The sequence below is a fragment of the Sus scrofa genome, chromosome 13, assembly GCF_000003025.6.
Source record: "Sus scrofa isolate TJ Tabasco breed Duroc chromosome 13, Sscrofa11.1, whole genome shotgun sequence".
NCBI lineage: Eukaryota > Metazoa > Chordata > Mammalia > Artiodactyla > Suidae > Sus > Sus scrofa.
In genome coordinates, this window is record NC_010455.5 from 199,661,175 (window position 1) to 199,675,092 (window position 13,918).

Genomic DNA, 13,918 nt, shown 5'->3' on the forward strand with positions numbered 1-13,918 from the left:
CAAATGGCATTCTTCTGTTCTTTTTCACGGGTGAGTATTCCATGGCATACACACACACACACACACACACACACACAGATCGATCACATCTTCTTAATCCATTCATCTGTCGATGGACATTTAGGTTGTCTCCACGTCGGGGCTATTGTGAGTAGTGCTCCAGTGAACACACGGGTGCCGGTGTATTTTTCAAGGAAAGTTTTCTCCAGATGTATGCCCAAGAGTAGGATTGCTGGGTCATATGGTACTTCTCCATTTAGTTTTCTGAGGTACCCCCATACTGTTTTCCATATAGGTGTACAAATTTACATTCTCACCAACAGTGTAGGGGGTACCCTTTTCTCCACACCCTCTCCAGCATTTATAATGCTTGACTTGATAATGATGGGCATTCTGATAGGCGCACGGTGGTACCTCATAGTAGTTTTGATTTGCATTTCCCTAATAATTAGAGATGCTGAGCATGTTTTTCATGTGCTTCTTGGCCATCCACATGTCTTCTTTGGAAAAAGGTATATTCAGGTCTTTTCCCCAATTTTCATTTGGGTCGTTGGGTTGTTTGTTGGTTGGTTGGTTTGCTTTCTGCTGTTGAGTTTTTTAAGGTGATTGTATCTTTTAGTGATGAAGCCCTGTCAGTTGCATCGTTGGAAACTATTTTCTGCCATTCTGCAAGGTGTCTTTTGGGGTTTTTCATGGTATCCTCTGCTGTGCCAAAGATTGTCCGTTTGATTAGTCCCATTGGTTTATTTTTGCCTTTATTTCTGTTGCCGTGGGAGACTGACCTAAGAAAATTTTGTACGGTTGACAGCAGAGAGTATCTTGCCTATGTTCTCTTCATGGAGCTTTATGGTGTCTTGTCTTACGTTTAAGTCGTTAAGCCCCCATTTTGAATTTATTTTTTGTGCATGGTGTGAGAGTGTGTTCCAGTTGCATGGATTTATGTGCAACTGTCCAGTTTTCCCAGCACCACTGTCTCTTTCCTGTCCATATTCTTGCCTCTTTTGTTGACGATGAATTGACCATAGTTGTCTGGGCTCATTTCTGGATTCTCTATTCTGTTCCATTGGTCTGTATGTCTGCTTTGGAACCAGGACCACACTCTCTTGCTTACTGTAGCTTTGCGGTACTGCCTGAAGTCTGGGGGAGTTATGCCTCCTGCTTGGTTTTTGTTCCTCGGGATTGCTTTGGCAATTCTGGGTCTCTCATGGTTCCGCATAAATTTTTGGATTCTTTGTTCCACTTCAGTGAAAAATGTCTTGGGGAGCGTGATGGGGATTGCATGGAATCTGTAGGCTGCTTTGGGTAGCATGGCCATTTTTACAAGGTTAATGTGTCCGACCCAGGAGCGTGGAAAGTCTTTCCCTTTCTTTGCATCCTCTAATTTCCCTCACTAATGTTTTATACTTCTCAGCATATAAGTCTCTCACCTCCTTGGTCAGGTCAATTCCCGGGTATTTGATTTTGGGGGGTGCAACTTGAAAAGGTATTGTATTTTTGTATTCCTTTTCTAGAATTTCATTGGGAGTCTACAGACATGTGACTGATTTCTGAATGTTAATCTTGTATCCTGCTACTTTGCTGATTTTTTTGATCCGTTTGAGTAGTTTTGGGGTTAAGCCCTTAGGGTTTTCTCTGTATAGTATCGTGTCATCTGCACACAGTGACAATTTCACCTCTTCTCTTCCCATTTACATACTCTTTATTGCTTCTGTTTGTCTAATGGCTGTGTCTCCAGCTTCCGAAATACTAAGTTGAATAAAAGTGGTGAGAGTGGGCATCCTTGTCTTGTTCCAGATTTGAATGGGAAGGCTTTCAGCTTTTCTCCATTGAGTGTCATATTAGCGGTGTGTTTCTCGTGCATGGCTTTTCTTATGTTAAGGTATGCTCCCTCTGGAACCACTTTGCTAAGAGTTTTTACCATGAATCGATGTTTGACTTTGTCAAATGCCCTGTCCACATCTACTGAGATGATCATGTGGTTTTTGACTTTTCCTTTGTTCATGTGGTGTGTGACGTTGATTGATTTGCATACGGCAAACCATCCTTGTGCACCTGGGATGAATCCACTTGGTCGTGGTGTATGATGATCTTTTTTCTATGTTGTTGATTCAGTTGGCTAAAGTTTTGCTGAGAAGTTTTGCATCTACATTCATCAAAGATATGGCCTATACTTTTCTTTTTTGGTGGTATCTTTGTCTGGTTTTGGTATGAGGGTGATGGTGGTGTTTGGGAGTGTTCCTTCTTCTGCAACATTTTGCAAGAGTTTAAGGAGGAGGCGTATAAGTTCCTCTTGGTATGTTTGAAAGACGTCGCCTGTGAAGCCATCTGGCCCTGGGCTTTTACTTGTCAGGAGAGTTTTTACGACATCGTCAATTTCATTTCTAGTGATAGGTCTGTTCAGGTGATCTATTTCTTCTGGATTCCGTTTTGGCGGGCTCTAGGTCTCTAGAAAGTTGTCTGCTTCTTCTAGATTGTCGAATTTGTTGGCATACAATTGTTCATGGGACTCTCTTATGGCTTTTTGTATTTCTGCAGGATCCATCAGGATTTCTCCTTTTTCACTTCTTATTTTGTTGATTTGGGTTTCTTTCTCTCCTCTTCTTGGGGAGACTGGCCAGAGGTTTGTTGATTTGGTTGACGTGGTCAAAGAACCAGCTCTTGCTTTTGTTGATTTTTTCCATTGTTTTTTGATTCTCTGTTTTATGGATCTCCTCTCGGATCTTCATGATTTCCTTCCTTCTGCTGACTTTAGGTTTTGTTTGTTCTTCCTTTTCGAGTTCCTTCAGGTGGTGGGTTAAGTTGTTGATTTGAGATTTTTTCTTCCGTTTTGAGGAAGGCCTGTCTTGCTATGAATTCCCCTCTGAGCACTGCTTTTGCAGCATCCCATAGATTTGGAGGGGTTGCGTCTTCCTTATCCTTTGTCTCCAGGTATTTTTAAATTTCCTGCTTGATTTCCTCATTGACCCATGGCATCTTTAGGAGCACGTTGTGTAGTCTCCATGTGGTCGGGTTTTTCTCATATCTTTTCCTCTGGTTGATTTCTAGTTCCATGTCATTGTGGTCAGAGAGATCCTTGAAATAATTTCTATACTCTTAAATTTGTTGAGGTTAGCTTTGTGCCCCAGTATGTGATCAATCCCTGAGAGTGTTCCAGGTGCACTTGAGAAGAATGCGTATGCTGATTTTTTTGGATGGAATGTCCTGAAAATGTCGATTAAGTCTCACTTTTCCATTGCGTCATTCAGGATCTCTGTTGCCTTCCTGATTTTCTGTCTAGAGGATCTGTCCATCGATGTGAGTGGGGTGTTAAAGTCTCCTGCTATTAGTGTCCTCCCATCTATTTCTCCTTTTATGTCTGTTGGTGTTTGTTGTAGGTACCTGGGTGTTCCAGCATTAGGGGCATATATGTATTGGTGAGTGTAACATCCTCTTCTTGAGTGGGTCCTTTAAGCATTAAATAGTCTTCTTCTTTGTCTTTCTTTATGGCCTTTATCTTAAAGCCTATTTTGTCTGATTTGAGTATTGCAACTCCTGCTTTCTGGTCTTGTCCATTGGCATGAAATATCTTTTCCCATCCCCTCACTTTCAATCAATAGGAGTCCTTTGCCCAAAGGTGAGTCTCTGGTAGACAGCAGATTGTAGGTGTTTACTTTTTTTTTAATCCAGTCTGCCACTCAGTGTCTTGTGATAAGAGCATTCAGTCCATTGACCTTTAAGGTAATTATTGATACATATGGATTTATGGCCATTTTCAACCTTGGTTTCCAGTTGATTCTATGTTTCTCCTATCCTCCTTTTTTTGGGGTTGGATGATTTCCATTTATTTTGTGCTTGAGTACTTTTCTTTTGAGCTTTTGTGAATGTGAACCCTTCCTGGATTTGCTTGTTTTAGCCTGATAGTCATACAGGCTCAAGCATATTATTGTTTAAAAAAAAAAAAAAAGAGTCTCTACTGTCTTCCTTTCATTCCCCACATTCTAAGATTTTGAAGTCCCTTGTTAGCATCTTCATGTTTGTCCCTTTGCTGTTCCTTGTGTTTATCATCGATTTTACTGTAGGTTGTTGGGTTTTTTTTTTTTTCCTCTTTTAGATCTGTATGCTGGCTTATGTAAGTGTTTGCTTTCCAGTTGTGGTTTTCTCCATCCTATTTCTTCGTACTTCTTCTTTTATTTAGAGATGCCCTTTCGGTGTTTCTTGAAGAATGGTTTAGGTTTGCTGTACTCTTTTAGCTTGTGTTTGTTGGAGGAATTCTTTATTCCCCCTTCTATGTTAAATGATATTCTTGCTGGATAGAGTATTCTAGGCTGCAAATTGTTTCCTTTCAGAATTTAAGTATATCTTGCCCCTCCCTTCTGGCCTTTACTGTTTCTGTGGAGAAATCAGCCTTCTGCCATGTGGGTGTTCCCTTAGAATTAACCCTTTGTTTTCTTCTTACTGCCTTTAGAATCCTCCCTCTCACTTAAACTTTTGCCATTCGTATCATAATATGTTTTTGTGTGGGCCAGTTTGGGTTCAACTTGTTTGGGGCCCTCTGGGCTTCCTGTATCTTGATACCAGATTACTTTGTTTAGTGTTGGAAAGGTTTCAGACATAATTTCATTGAATATACTTTCAATCCCCTTTTCTTTTTCTTCTCCTTCTGGAATTCCTATTATGCATACATTGGCCCTCTTTGTATCACCCCATGGATCTCTTATACTGCTTTCATGTTTTTTCATTTGGTTTTCTGTCCACTGTCCCGACTGGGTGATTTCCATGAGTCCATCTTCCAGGTCACCAATTCCTCCCTCTGCATCATTCATTCTGCTCGTCAGTTCCTTTAGCTCAGTTTGTGTCTCTGAACATGAATTTCCTAATTTTTCTCTGTTCCTACTTACACATTTCTGGTTCCTTTCCAAAGGAATCTGCATTACTTTTCACCTCTGCTCTTAATTCCTTGATATTCAGACTCAATTCCTTCAGTAGTTTCACCTCCTCCCTTTTGAACACAGTGTCTATCAGACTACCAAGGACTGTTTCATTTTTTTGCTGCTTCATGTGAATTCTCCTGTTCCTTTAACTGGAATTGGTTCCTGAGCTTCTTCATCTTGCTTATGGTTTTCTCTTTCTGTGAGTTTAGGGAAGCCAAACTGAAGTCTTGGAGGGTGACTTCTATCAGGAACACCCTTGTATTTTTGGGGGGTTGCTATTTTTCTTCGTCATGGGAATTTGAATATTAGGTGTCTTGTTCTTTGGTATGAGCAGGCTGTTATCCCCAAGGTGCTGAGTGTGTTCCCAGGGAGCAGGAGGCAATGCTTAGGGGTAGTAGTCAGTGCCTGGCTGCTGGGCTCTTAACAGCAGCAAGGACCTGCAGGAAGGTGGCACAGCCTTCTCCTTATTGAAGGACCCTGGGAAGTGTGGATGAGACTTAGGCGGATTTACAGGATGCCCAGAGCATTTGGCAGTGGCAACAGCAGGGTGGGTGTGTTCCCAGGGGAGCAAGAACAGCAACAGGTGGTATTCCACTGCAATGTCCTCCTCTGTGGTGCCCTCTGAGGTGGCCGGGGCTGCAAATGATTCCTGATCAGGGTCCCCCAGAAGCAGTGATTGTGAACTGGGAGGGACTTTGGATGAAGGATATACCCTTATGAGAATCAGAGAGGATGGGAAAATGGAGCCAGTAGGGGTTTTAGTGGCTAGGAGAGATGATGGCCCAGTTGTTGGAGGGAGAAAGTGAAATTTAAGTGGGAAAGGAGGGCTGAAAGGTTATTAAGGAAGACATAGTTCCTGACACATGTCCATTGGTGCAGACTGCTTAATACCAAACCAATTGTTCCTAATTGTTGGATCTCGTTAGGAGGACGAACAAGGAGTATGGAATTGCTTTAGGTTTCCTATTTGACAGCTTTCCGGACAAACATCAGGAAGAAGGTATCCTGCCTGAGCCACCTTCCTGTATGACCTTGAGCCACAAGGGGTATCTACTTTATCCTTTCAACTGTAAAATGGGGATCACATCATAGGACTGCTCGGAAGAGGAGTATCAGGATATAGGGGCTGTTGCTGAAACACAGGGGGATTGCCAAGCATCCGCTGCCACGAGTCCCTGTAAGAGGGTCCCAACAGCAGCCAGGGCAGCAAGGACAAACTTCTTCCCGCCCAACACCAATCCTGGCCTCCCCAGGGTCCTGAGGATTGTCCTCCACGTTCCCTCCAGTAACAGAAGCACTGCAAGTCAACTTCCAAAAATATAACATACACTTCAATATTCCACTTATTATAGTAACATAAACCAAACCAAAATGTGGCCCTTTCAGGAACCCAAAGAATTATTCCTGCATGCAATAAATATCCCAACCACTGGCTTGGCACAGAAAGAACTTCACAAACCCCCCAAGCCCGGGGCATCACTGGGAATCCCACAGAGCCAGGTACACGGCCCAAAGGGTAGTTGAACATAGGACCATGTCTCTCATTCACTGTCTGGAATGCCTCTTAAGAAAGCTGCCAGGAACTCTGTTCCTCATAAGCCATCTCCCTTAGCAGTTTTTTTTTCATTACAGAAAAAGCAATCATTGCCATTCTGTAGGGAGTAATGGGCCCAGCCTAAGAGAATGAATCAGCACTCCTTTTTCTCCTTTGGAAGATCTCCTCCCAAATACTTTTTGCTCAACTGCAAGAACTCCCTTGCCCCCAGGGGCCCTTCACCTATATATCACCTCCCAACAGAACCCCGGGCATCTCAGGTTAATTTAAAAGACTGCTGTGCCCAGGTTTGGCTCTGGATGTGGCACCAGGGACAGAGTGGAGTCAGGAGTTGGTCATTGGGAACATCGTGCACCATTTGGCCAGTCCTTGGACAGAGGCAAGAAGGCAGGGCTTAGTGCCCTAGGAGTCTCACTCCTGGCAGCCAGACACACTGGATCCCAGCTCTGGTGTTACTAGCTCCTTGGTAGTCAGGTCCAGCCCCTTGTATTGCCCCGCCTCCTGTCCTAGATGCACACTACCCTCCACTCTCCACACCAGAGGCTCGGACACACTACACCGGCCATGTCCTCCCACACTCGTGTGGCCCTGGTGACTGGCTCAAACAAGGGTATTGGCCTTGCCATTGTACGGGAGCTGTGTCGGCAGTTCTCGGGGGATGTGGTACTCACAGCCAGGGATGTGGTTCGGGGACAGGCGGCAGTGAAGCAGCTGGAGGCAGAGGGCCTGAGCCCACGCTTCCACCAGCTGGACATCAATGACCTGCAGAGCATCCGGGTCCTGCGTGACTTCCTGTGCAAGGAGTACGGGGGGCTGGACGTGCTGGTCAACAATGCGGCCATCACCCCCAGAAGTAAGTGGATGGGAGTTCCCATATTGGATGGGATACAGCCTTGTGAGGGTGGCCAACATGGCTGTGACAGGGCACTGGCTGAATCTCAGGTGTGGGGTCTAGAGCCCACTCCCCAGAGAGTGGACATACTGGTGGCCAGAGGGAGCAGAATCCTTCCAGACTGACAAGTCCCTTCCAGCCAGAGGGCTCCCGAAATACCTTTGGTCAGACGGTTTAGGACTGAGTCCAGATTTTCACAATATCACTCTCATGGAATTTGGGAGCCCTTCAGTGAATTTTTAACTTATGTTGACATGAACAAAATCTGGCAAAGCATGGGACACGCAGATCCCATATTTGCTCCCTTCACTTAGCCTCCCCTGATGGTGCCATCTTACAGAACTCTAGAGCACGATCAAGCCCTGAAATGCGCACTGGCACAACGCTGCGAAGGAAACACGGACATTAATTAATATTCATCAGAATACATAGCACGGGAGTTCCTGTCATGCTCAAGGGTAACAAACCCAACTACTATGCCTGAGGAGGTAGATTTGATCCCTGGCCTCACTCAGTGGGGGAAGGATCCAGCTTTGCCATGAGCTGTGGTGTAGGCCACAGACACGACTTGGATCCTGCCTAGCTCTGGCTGTGGTGTAGAACGGCAGTTACAGCTCCGACTGGACCCTTAACGTGGGAAATCCATATCCATATGCCTAGGGTGCAGCCCACCCACCCCCCCCCAAAAAAAGAAAGAAAACATATTACAAAGAGCTACCATTGTCAAAATTTTCACATAAGGCTAATATTTATTAACTCCATTTCCTTCAGCTCTAAGAGCTGCCAATCCCACACCATTTCATACTCAGGCAGAAATGATGATGAAAACCAACTTCGTGGGAACCCGAGATGTGTGCACCGAGCTTCTGCCGCTAATAAGACCCAAAGGTGAGTCTGAATGGAGCCCAAGATAAGGGGTTTCAGGCAAGATCTGGGCTCCGCCTGCCTCTGGCCTCCTCTGCGGTCCCAGCTCCCTCTCCTCTTCCACTTCACTGGCAGCAAGGCTGTGTCCCCACCTTTCCAGGTGCCTGAGGCCACAGGTCCTTCTACACAGTCCAACTGAGTCTTGCCTCGGTCCAGCTGCTCTTTGCACATCTGGCCCTTTCTTCTCTTCCCACCTTAACGCAAAGGTCTCCTCTGAGAGCCCTTTAACTTGCCCCATGCCCGTCACAGCTGGGCTTCCCTTAGGACTCCACCCAGATCTTCTCACCCCTCCTTCCCGCTCACAGTGACCTGATTCACCTTTCGTCGTTGCTTGTTGGCTTTTTCTGATTCGGGTTTCGGGAGCCCAGACTACCATCAATTCATTATGCCCCCAAAGGCTTTCCCTTCATCTCTTCATTTCACGTTTTCTTTTGACTCCACCTGATAGAATATATTATACATATATTGGTTAAAGATGCTAAGCGAAGCGCACACTTCGGAGTCTTGGCCAATTCAGGACATCCCATACCACCCTCAGGGTCAATAATTTACTAAAAGTACACAGAACTCAGCAAAAGTCTGTTAAACACACATGAGAGTAAACTAGGAAACAGAGACTAGCTCAGGTCAGCAGTGGTCAAGGTCTCATGGCACAGGGTCAAGAAAGACCAGGATGGAGTTGCCACATGCCCTCTCCCAGCAGATCCTGGGGGAAGCACGAGTTTCTCCCTGAAACAACAGGAGACAGCACCTGTGGAGCATTGCCCACCCGGGAGCTCACACTGACCATGGTGTCCAGTGGCCTTGGTGCTTGTTGCTCACTTAGGTGTGGCCCAATGAGCACTTTGCTCTCCTGACTCTTCAGCCCCTCCCAAGATCCACCTCATACCAAGTACCCCAAGGCCCCAGCATAGTCACCTGTTAACACAGATTATAGAGCGGGACCCTAGGTAACAAGTCCAGGCCAGGCTTCTCAGGCAGGACATTCTAAGGGTTTAACATTTCCTCCAAGGCCCCTGGCCAAGGGCTGAAGCATCCTGTGCACAAGCTTAGGCCTTCCCTTACAGAGAGCACCCAAGGGGCTTTCCTAGGGCTCTCTTACATCCAAAGGACATCAAGCAACTACATCTAGTACAAAAGTTATCTAACAGAGCAACAGTCTGAGATATATGCCTAATAACTGCAGGAGGCAACTTGGGGGAGGGATACTTTGAGAGGAACAGATAAACCTACTTCCACTTCATGTGTTTTGGCAAATTGTGGTCTCCCCTTAGTCAACTGCTATTTGGACATTTTTAGCATACAACTGTTTCTTCAACTATTTGACAGATATTAAGCAATAAGCCAAGGCATATAAATTTTTCTTTCTTTCTTTTTTTTTTTTTCTTTTTCCCTTTTCTGGGGCTGCTCCCGCGGCGTATGGAAGTTCCCACGCTACAGGTCCAATCACAGCTGTAGCCACCGGCCTACACCAGAGCAACAGCACCGTGGGATCTGAGCCACATCTGTGACCCACACCACAGCTCACAGCAGTGCTGGGTCCTTAACCCACTGAGCAAGGCAAGGGATCGAATCCGCAACCTCATGGTTCCTAGTCAGATTCGTTAACAATGCACCACGATGGGAACTCCACAAGGCATATAAATTTTTAAAGATATTTTCTTAGAAAAATATATCTATTTGCCTCAGAAATCACAAAACTAGATGTGGTGATGATGCTTCTACCATGGGTAGAGAGGGACACATGATTATGGAGAGAAGACTGAAAGAAAGTAAGGAGGTTATGGACTGTGTGCAGCTTCAGAAACTTGGTGGCTCTTTGTCAATGGTGCTCCTAAGCTTTCAATCGAGTCACAATTAGACATTTACAGGTTCATACTCTGGACTGCTACCATAACCCACCAGGGGACTAAAGCCACTCAATCGAATGGCCACCTTGTTTCACCAATTTACAACATGGAAAGTAGCTGCTACTCAGCTCCCCTCGATTTTTGTCATCTACTCATTTTCCATCAGTGTGACAACCAGAGGAGACTGTCACTCAGTCTCCCAGGACACTTGACCCGCAACATCAGTACCTGCCTTGACGCCTTAGACAGGGGTTCTCCCACCAGGGTGGAAAAGCCAGGTCCAGAAACAGCATCTCATCTCAGCAGGGCACAATATAACTTCCTAGGCCTGCCACCTCCAGCCCGAATTCCCAGCTCTGTGTCCAGACATGGCCTCAACAAGTCTGTCTCCTACACATCTCCCCTCCTTCTGACTGGCTGGCAGAGGAAACATTCAGGGGCCTTGGAGTCTCAGAAGATGCTAGAGTCTTAGGAACAATGAGCCAACTCCTACCTTGGGGCTGCACCCATTTCCACTCCCCTCCTGCACCCAAAAAGACACTGCAAGGAACCACACCTGAGGACAGTCCCTCCATAGTATCTGCACCTCCTCACCCAGGAAGACCTGCTTCTGACGGCCCCTATCATGTCCTACTCTCATTCCCTCTTAAGGTCCCTTTGAATCTCTCAGTGGCATGCTCACTGGGCATCTCCGAAATAATCAGATTCCACTGCCCCTCTCTGTCCTCCAATAGCCAGGACTGGAGGCATTACTCGTGAGTGAGAAAAACCCAAACCCAGAAAAAAATGCATGAAATTCAGACCCTGAAATGAATGCTTTTAGCTTATTCTGACTGAGCCTCCCAAGATGAATGCTGTCTGATCCCCTAGGAACTGCCATTCATAAACCCACAGGCCCTTGGCAGGTCAAGACACACCTGTCCTAGAGCACTGGCCAAGTGACCATAGACCCTCAGGTGGCCCCAAAGGAGGCCACTCTCCTGAGTGCAGCGAGGACTCCTCTTATTTTCTGAGCATTTTCCTCCATACACCAGTTGCCTTTTCTTATGGGAATCTGGGCACTGCCCTCCCCACTAGAGCATTTCATTCCCTGACATCATCCATACACGATGCTCAGCAGATGATCCAAGGCCAGTTCATGTCCCTCTCTCACAGAGGCACTCTTACGTCTTCACCTAGCAAACTGCTCACTCCTGGGGAATTGGGTCTATATCCTTCTGGTGCTCATGTCTCTATATAAGGATCTGTGTTGTATTACAGGCAGAGTGGTGAATGTGTCTAGCACTGAGGGTGTCAGAGCCCTTAACGAGTGCAGCCCTGAATTGCAGCAGAAGTTCAAGAGTGAGACCATCACAGAGGAGGAGCTGGTGGGGCTCATGAACAAGTTTGTGGAAGACACAAAGAACGGGGTGCACAGGAAGGAGGGATGGAGTGATTCGACCTACGGAGTGACAAAAATTGGGGTCTCTGTGTTGTCCAGGATCTACGCCAGGAAACTGAGTGAGCAGAGAGCAGGGGACAAGATCCTCCTGAATGCCTGCTGCCCAGGGTGGGTGAGAACTGACATGGGGGACCCAAAGCCCCCAAGAGCCCAGAGGAAGGAGCAGAGACCCCCGTGTACCTGGCCCTTTTGCCCTCAGATGCAGAGGGGCCTCACGGTCAGTTTGTTTCTGACAAAAAAGTTGTAGAGTGGGGTGTTCTCCCTGAGAGCTTCCCCTGGGTCAATGCATAATTTGTGTCCTGATTTCCCCAAAAGGGTACTTACACTGTCAATGTATCCTGATGCAAAAATGAAAAAGAAAACAGAGAACCAAATTGTCTCTATTAAGTCCCCACTCACAGAGGGCTGCTCATTCTGTGAAGGCTTATGTGATTACTTCTCTGACCCCAAGGAAGGGAAACATGGAGTAGATGACAAATAATGTAAACCAATCAAGAGATGAATAAATGGCTCTTCATAAAGGTCCACGTGTGCCGACTGTTCCTATGCTAAAAAGGCTCAGACATGGAAGAGACCCAAAGGCAGGTCAAGAGAAGCGCGAGCATAACTTGGGACAACCCCCGTTATGCATCCGGTCAGACAGGAAATCCACTGAGCTTTGCGGGTCCAAGTGGTCTCTGCTGCAGCTACTCAGATCTGCCTTTGCAGCAGGAAAGTCGCCAGAGAGGGTTCATAAACCGAGGAGCATGGTGACATTGAGACCGTGGGCTTTAGCTCAGCAGCCAGCAGTGTAACACGGGCAGCATCACAGAGGGAGGATATTTGCTCTGGTGTCTTTAAACCCCAAATTCAATGGGACAAGAGCAACTGTGTAGTTGAAGTGTGAGGGGGCACTTTTATGAAAGATGCGGACCTAAGAGAATCAGAGCCGGCAGGGAAGAGGGAGTGTGCAGGTGTGTTGGTGGATAGGAGAGATTGTGGTCCAGTCTATGCAGGGAGGGTGTGTTGTTTATGTGAGCCTGGAGGGGCAGGAGGCCTGCAACGTCAGTAATGAGTCCAACACCCACGTGGTAATGGTGCCTGACGCAAACAAGGATTGCCCATGGTGTGGGAGCTGTGCCAGCAAGGGACATTCCCAGAGGACAGGCAGCAGTGAAGCAACTGCAGGCAGAGGCCCTGAGCCTACAATTCCCCCAGCTGGACATCGGTGACCTGCAGAGCATCTCTGCCCTGTGCGACTTCCTATGCATGGAGTACCCAGGAGCTGCACCCTCTGGTCAATGATGGGGCCATCACCTTCCAGTGTATGTGGATGGGACCTCAAAGGATATAGGCTGGGAGGGTGGCCAGCATGGGTGGGTCACGGCTACTGCCTGAACCTCTGCTATATGGGATTTAGAAACTGTCCCCTCGGGAGGTGGAGAGATGGATGGACAGACAGGCAGATGTCCACAAGGAGCAGAATCCTTCCAGACAGACAAGCCCTTCCAGCCATAAGGACTCTGCAATACCTGTCATCCAGCTGTTAAGTCCAGATTTTCACAGCATCGCTCTGACTGAACTTTGGAGCCGCTGGGCGATTGTTGTATAGTTGACTTAGAACTTTCTGTCAATTTCTACTCTACAGCAACGTGACTCAGTTATACGCATGTTCATACTATTCTCCTATTACCTTCTGTCATCATCCATTATGACTGGATCTAGTTCCCTGTGCTATGCAGCATGATCTCATTCCCAATCCACTCCAGACATTATGGATTGCACCTAGAAACCCCAAACTCCCAATCCATCCCACGCCTTCACCCTCCACCTTGGCAACCACATCTGTGTTCTCCATGTCCATCAGTTTGTTTAGTTTCTACAGATACGTTCATTCACACCATATTTCAGATCCCACGTATAAGTGATATCACAATGTATTTGTCTTTCTCTTTCCGACTTACTTCACTTGGTGTGAGCATCTCTTGTTCCTTCAATGTTGCAAATGGCCTTCTTTTGTTCATTTTCTGGCTAAGTGGTATTCCTTTGTGTGTCGGTACAACATCTTTTAGTTTAATTATTTTTACTTTTTCCATTATAGCTGGGTTTCAGGGTTCTGCCAATTTTCTGCACTACAGCAAACCGACTCAGTCACACACGCACACACACACACACACACACACACACACACACACACACACACACACACATGTATTCATTCTTTTTCTCACATTATCCTCCATCATGCTCCATCATTAGTGACTAGCTACAGTTCTCAGTGCTATGAAGCAGGATCTCATTGCTTATCCATTACCAACGCAATACGTTTGCACCTATTAACTATAGATTCCCAGTCCATCCCACTCC

General features: G+C 46.4%; 1 protein-coding gene across 1 annotated transcript; it reads left to right on the plus strand.

Annotated features, from left to right (window-relative positions):
• On the plus strand, positions 4,105-12,097 carry LOC110256481 (carbonyl reductase [NADPH] 1-like). Its single transcript, XM_021070960.1, is given in 4 exon segments — positions 4,105-7,318; positions 8,129-8,245; positions 11,392-11,697; positions 11,700-12,097. Coding segments are annotated over 4 exon segments (930 nt in total). The 5' UTR covers positions 4,105-6,975; the 3' UTR covers positions 11,864-12,097.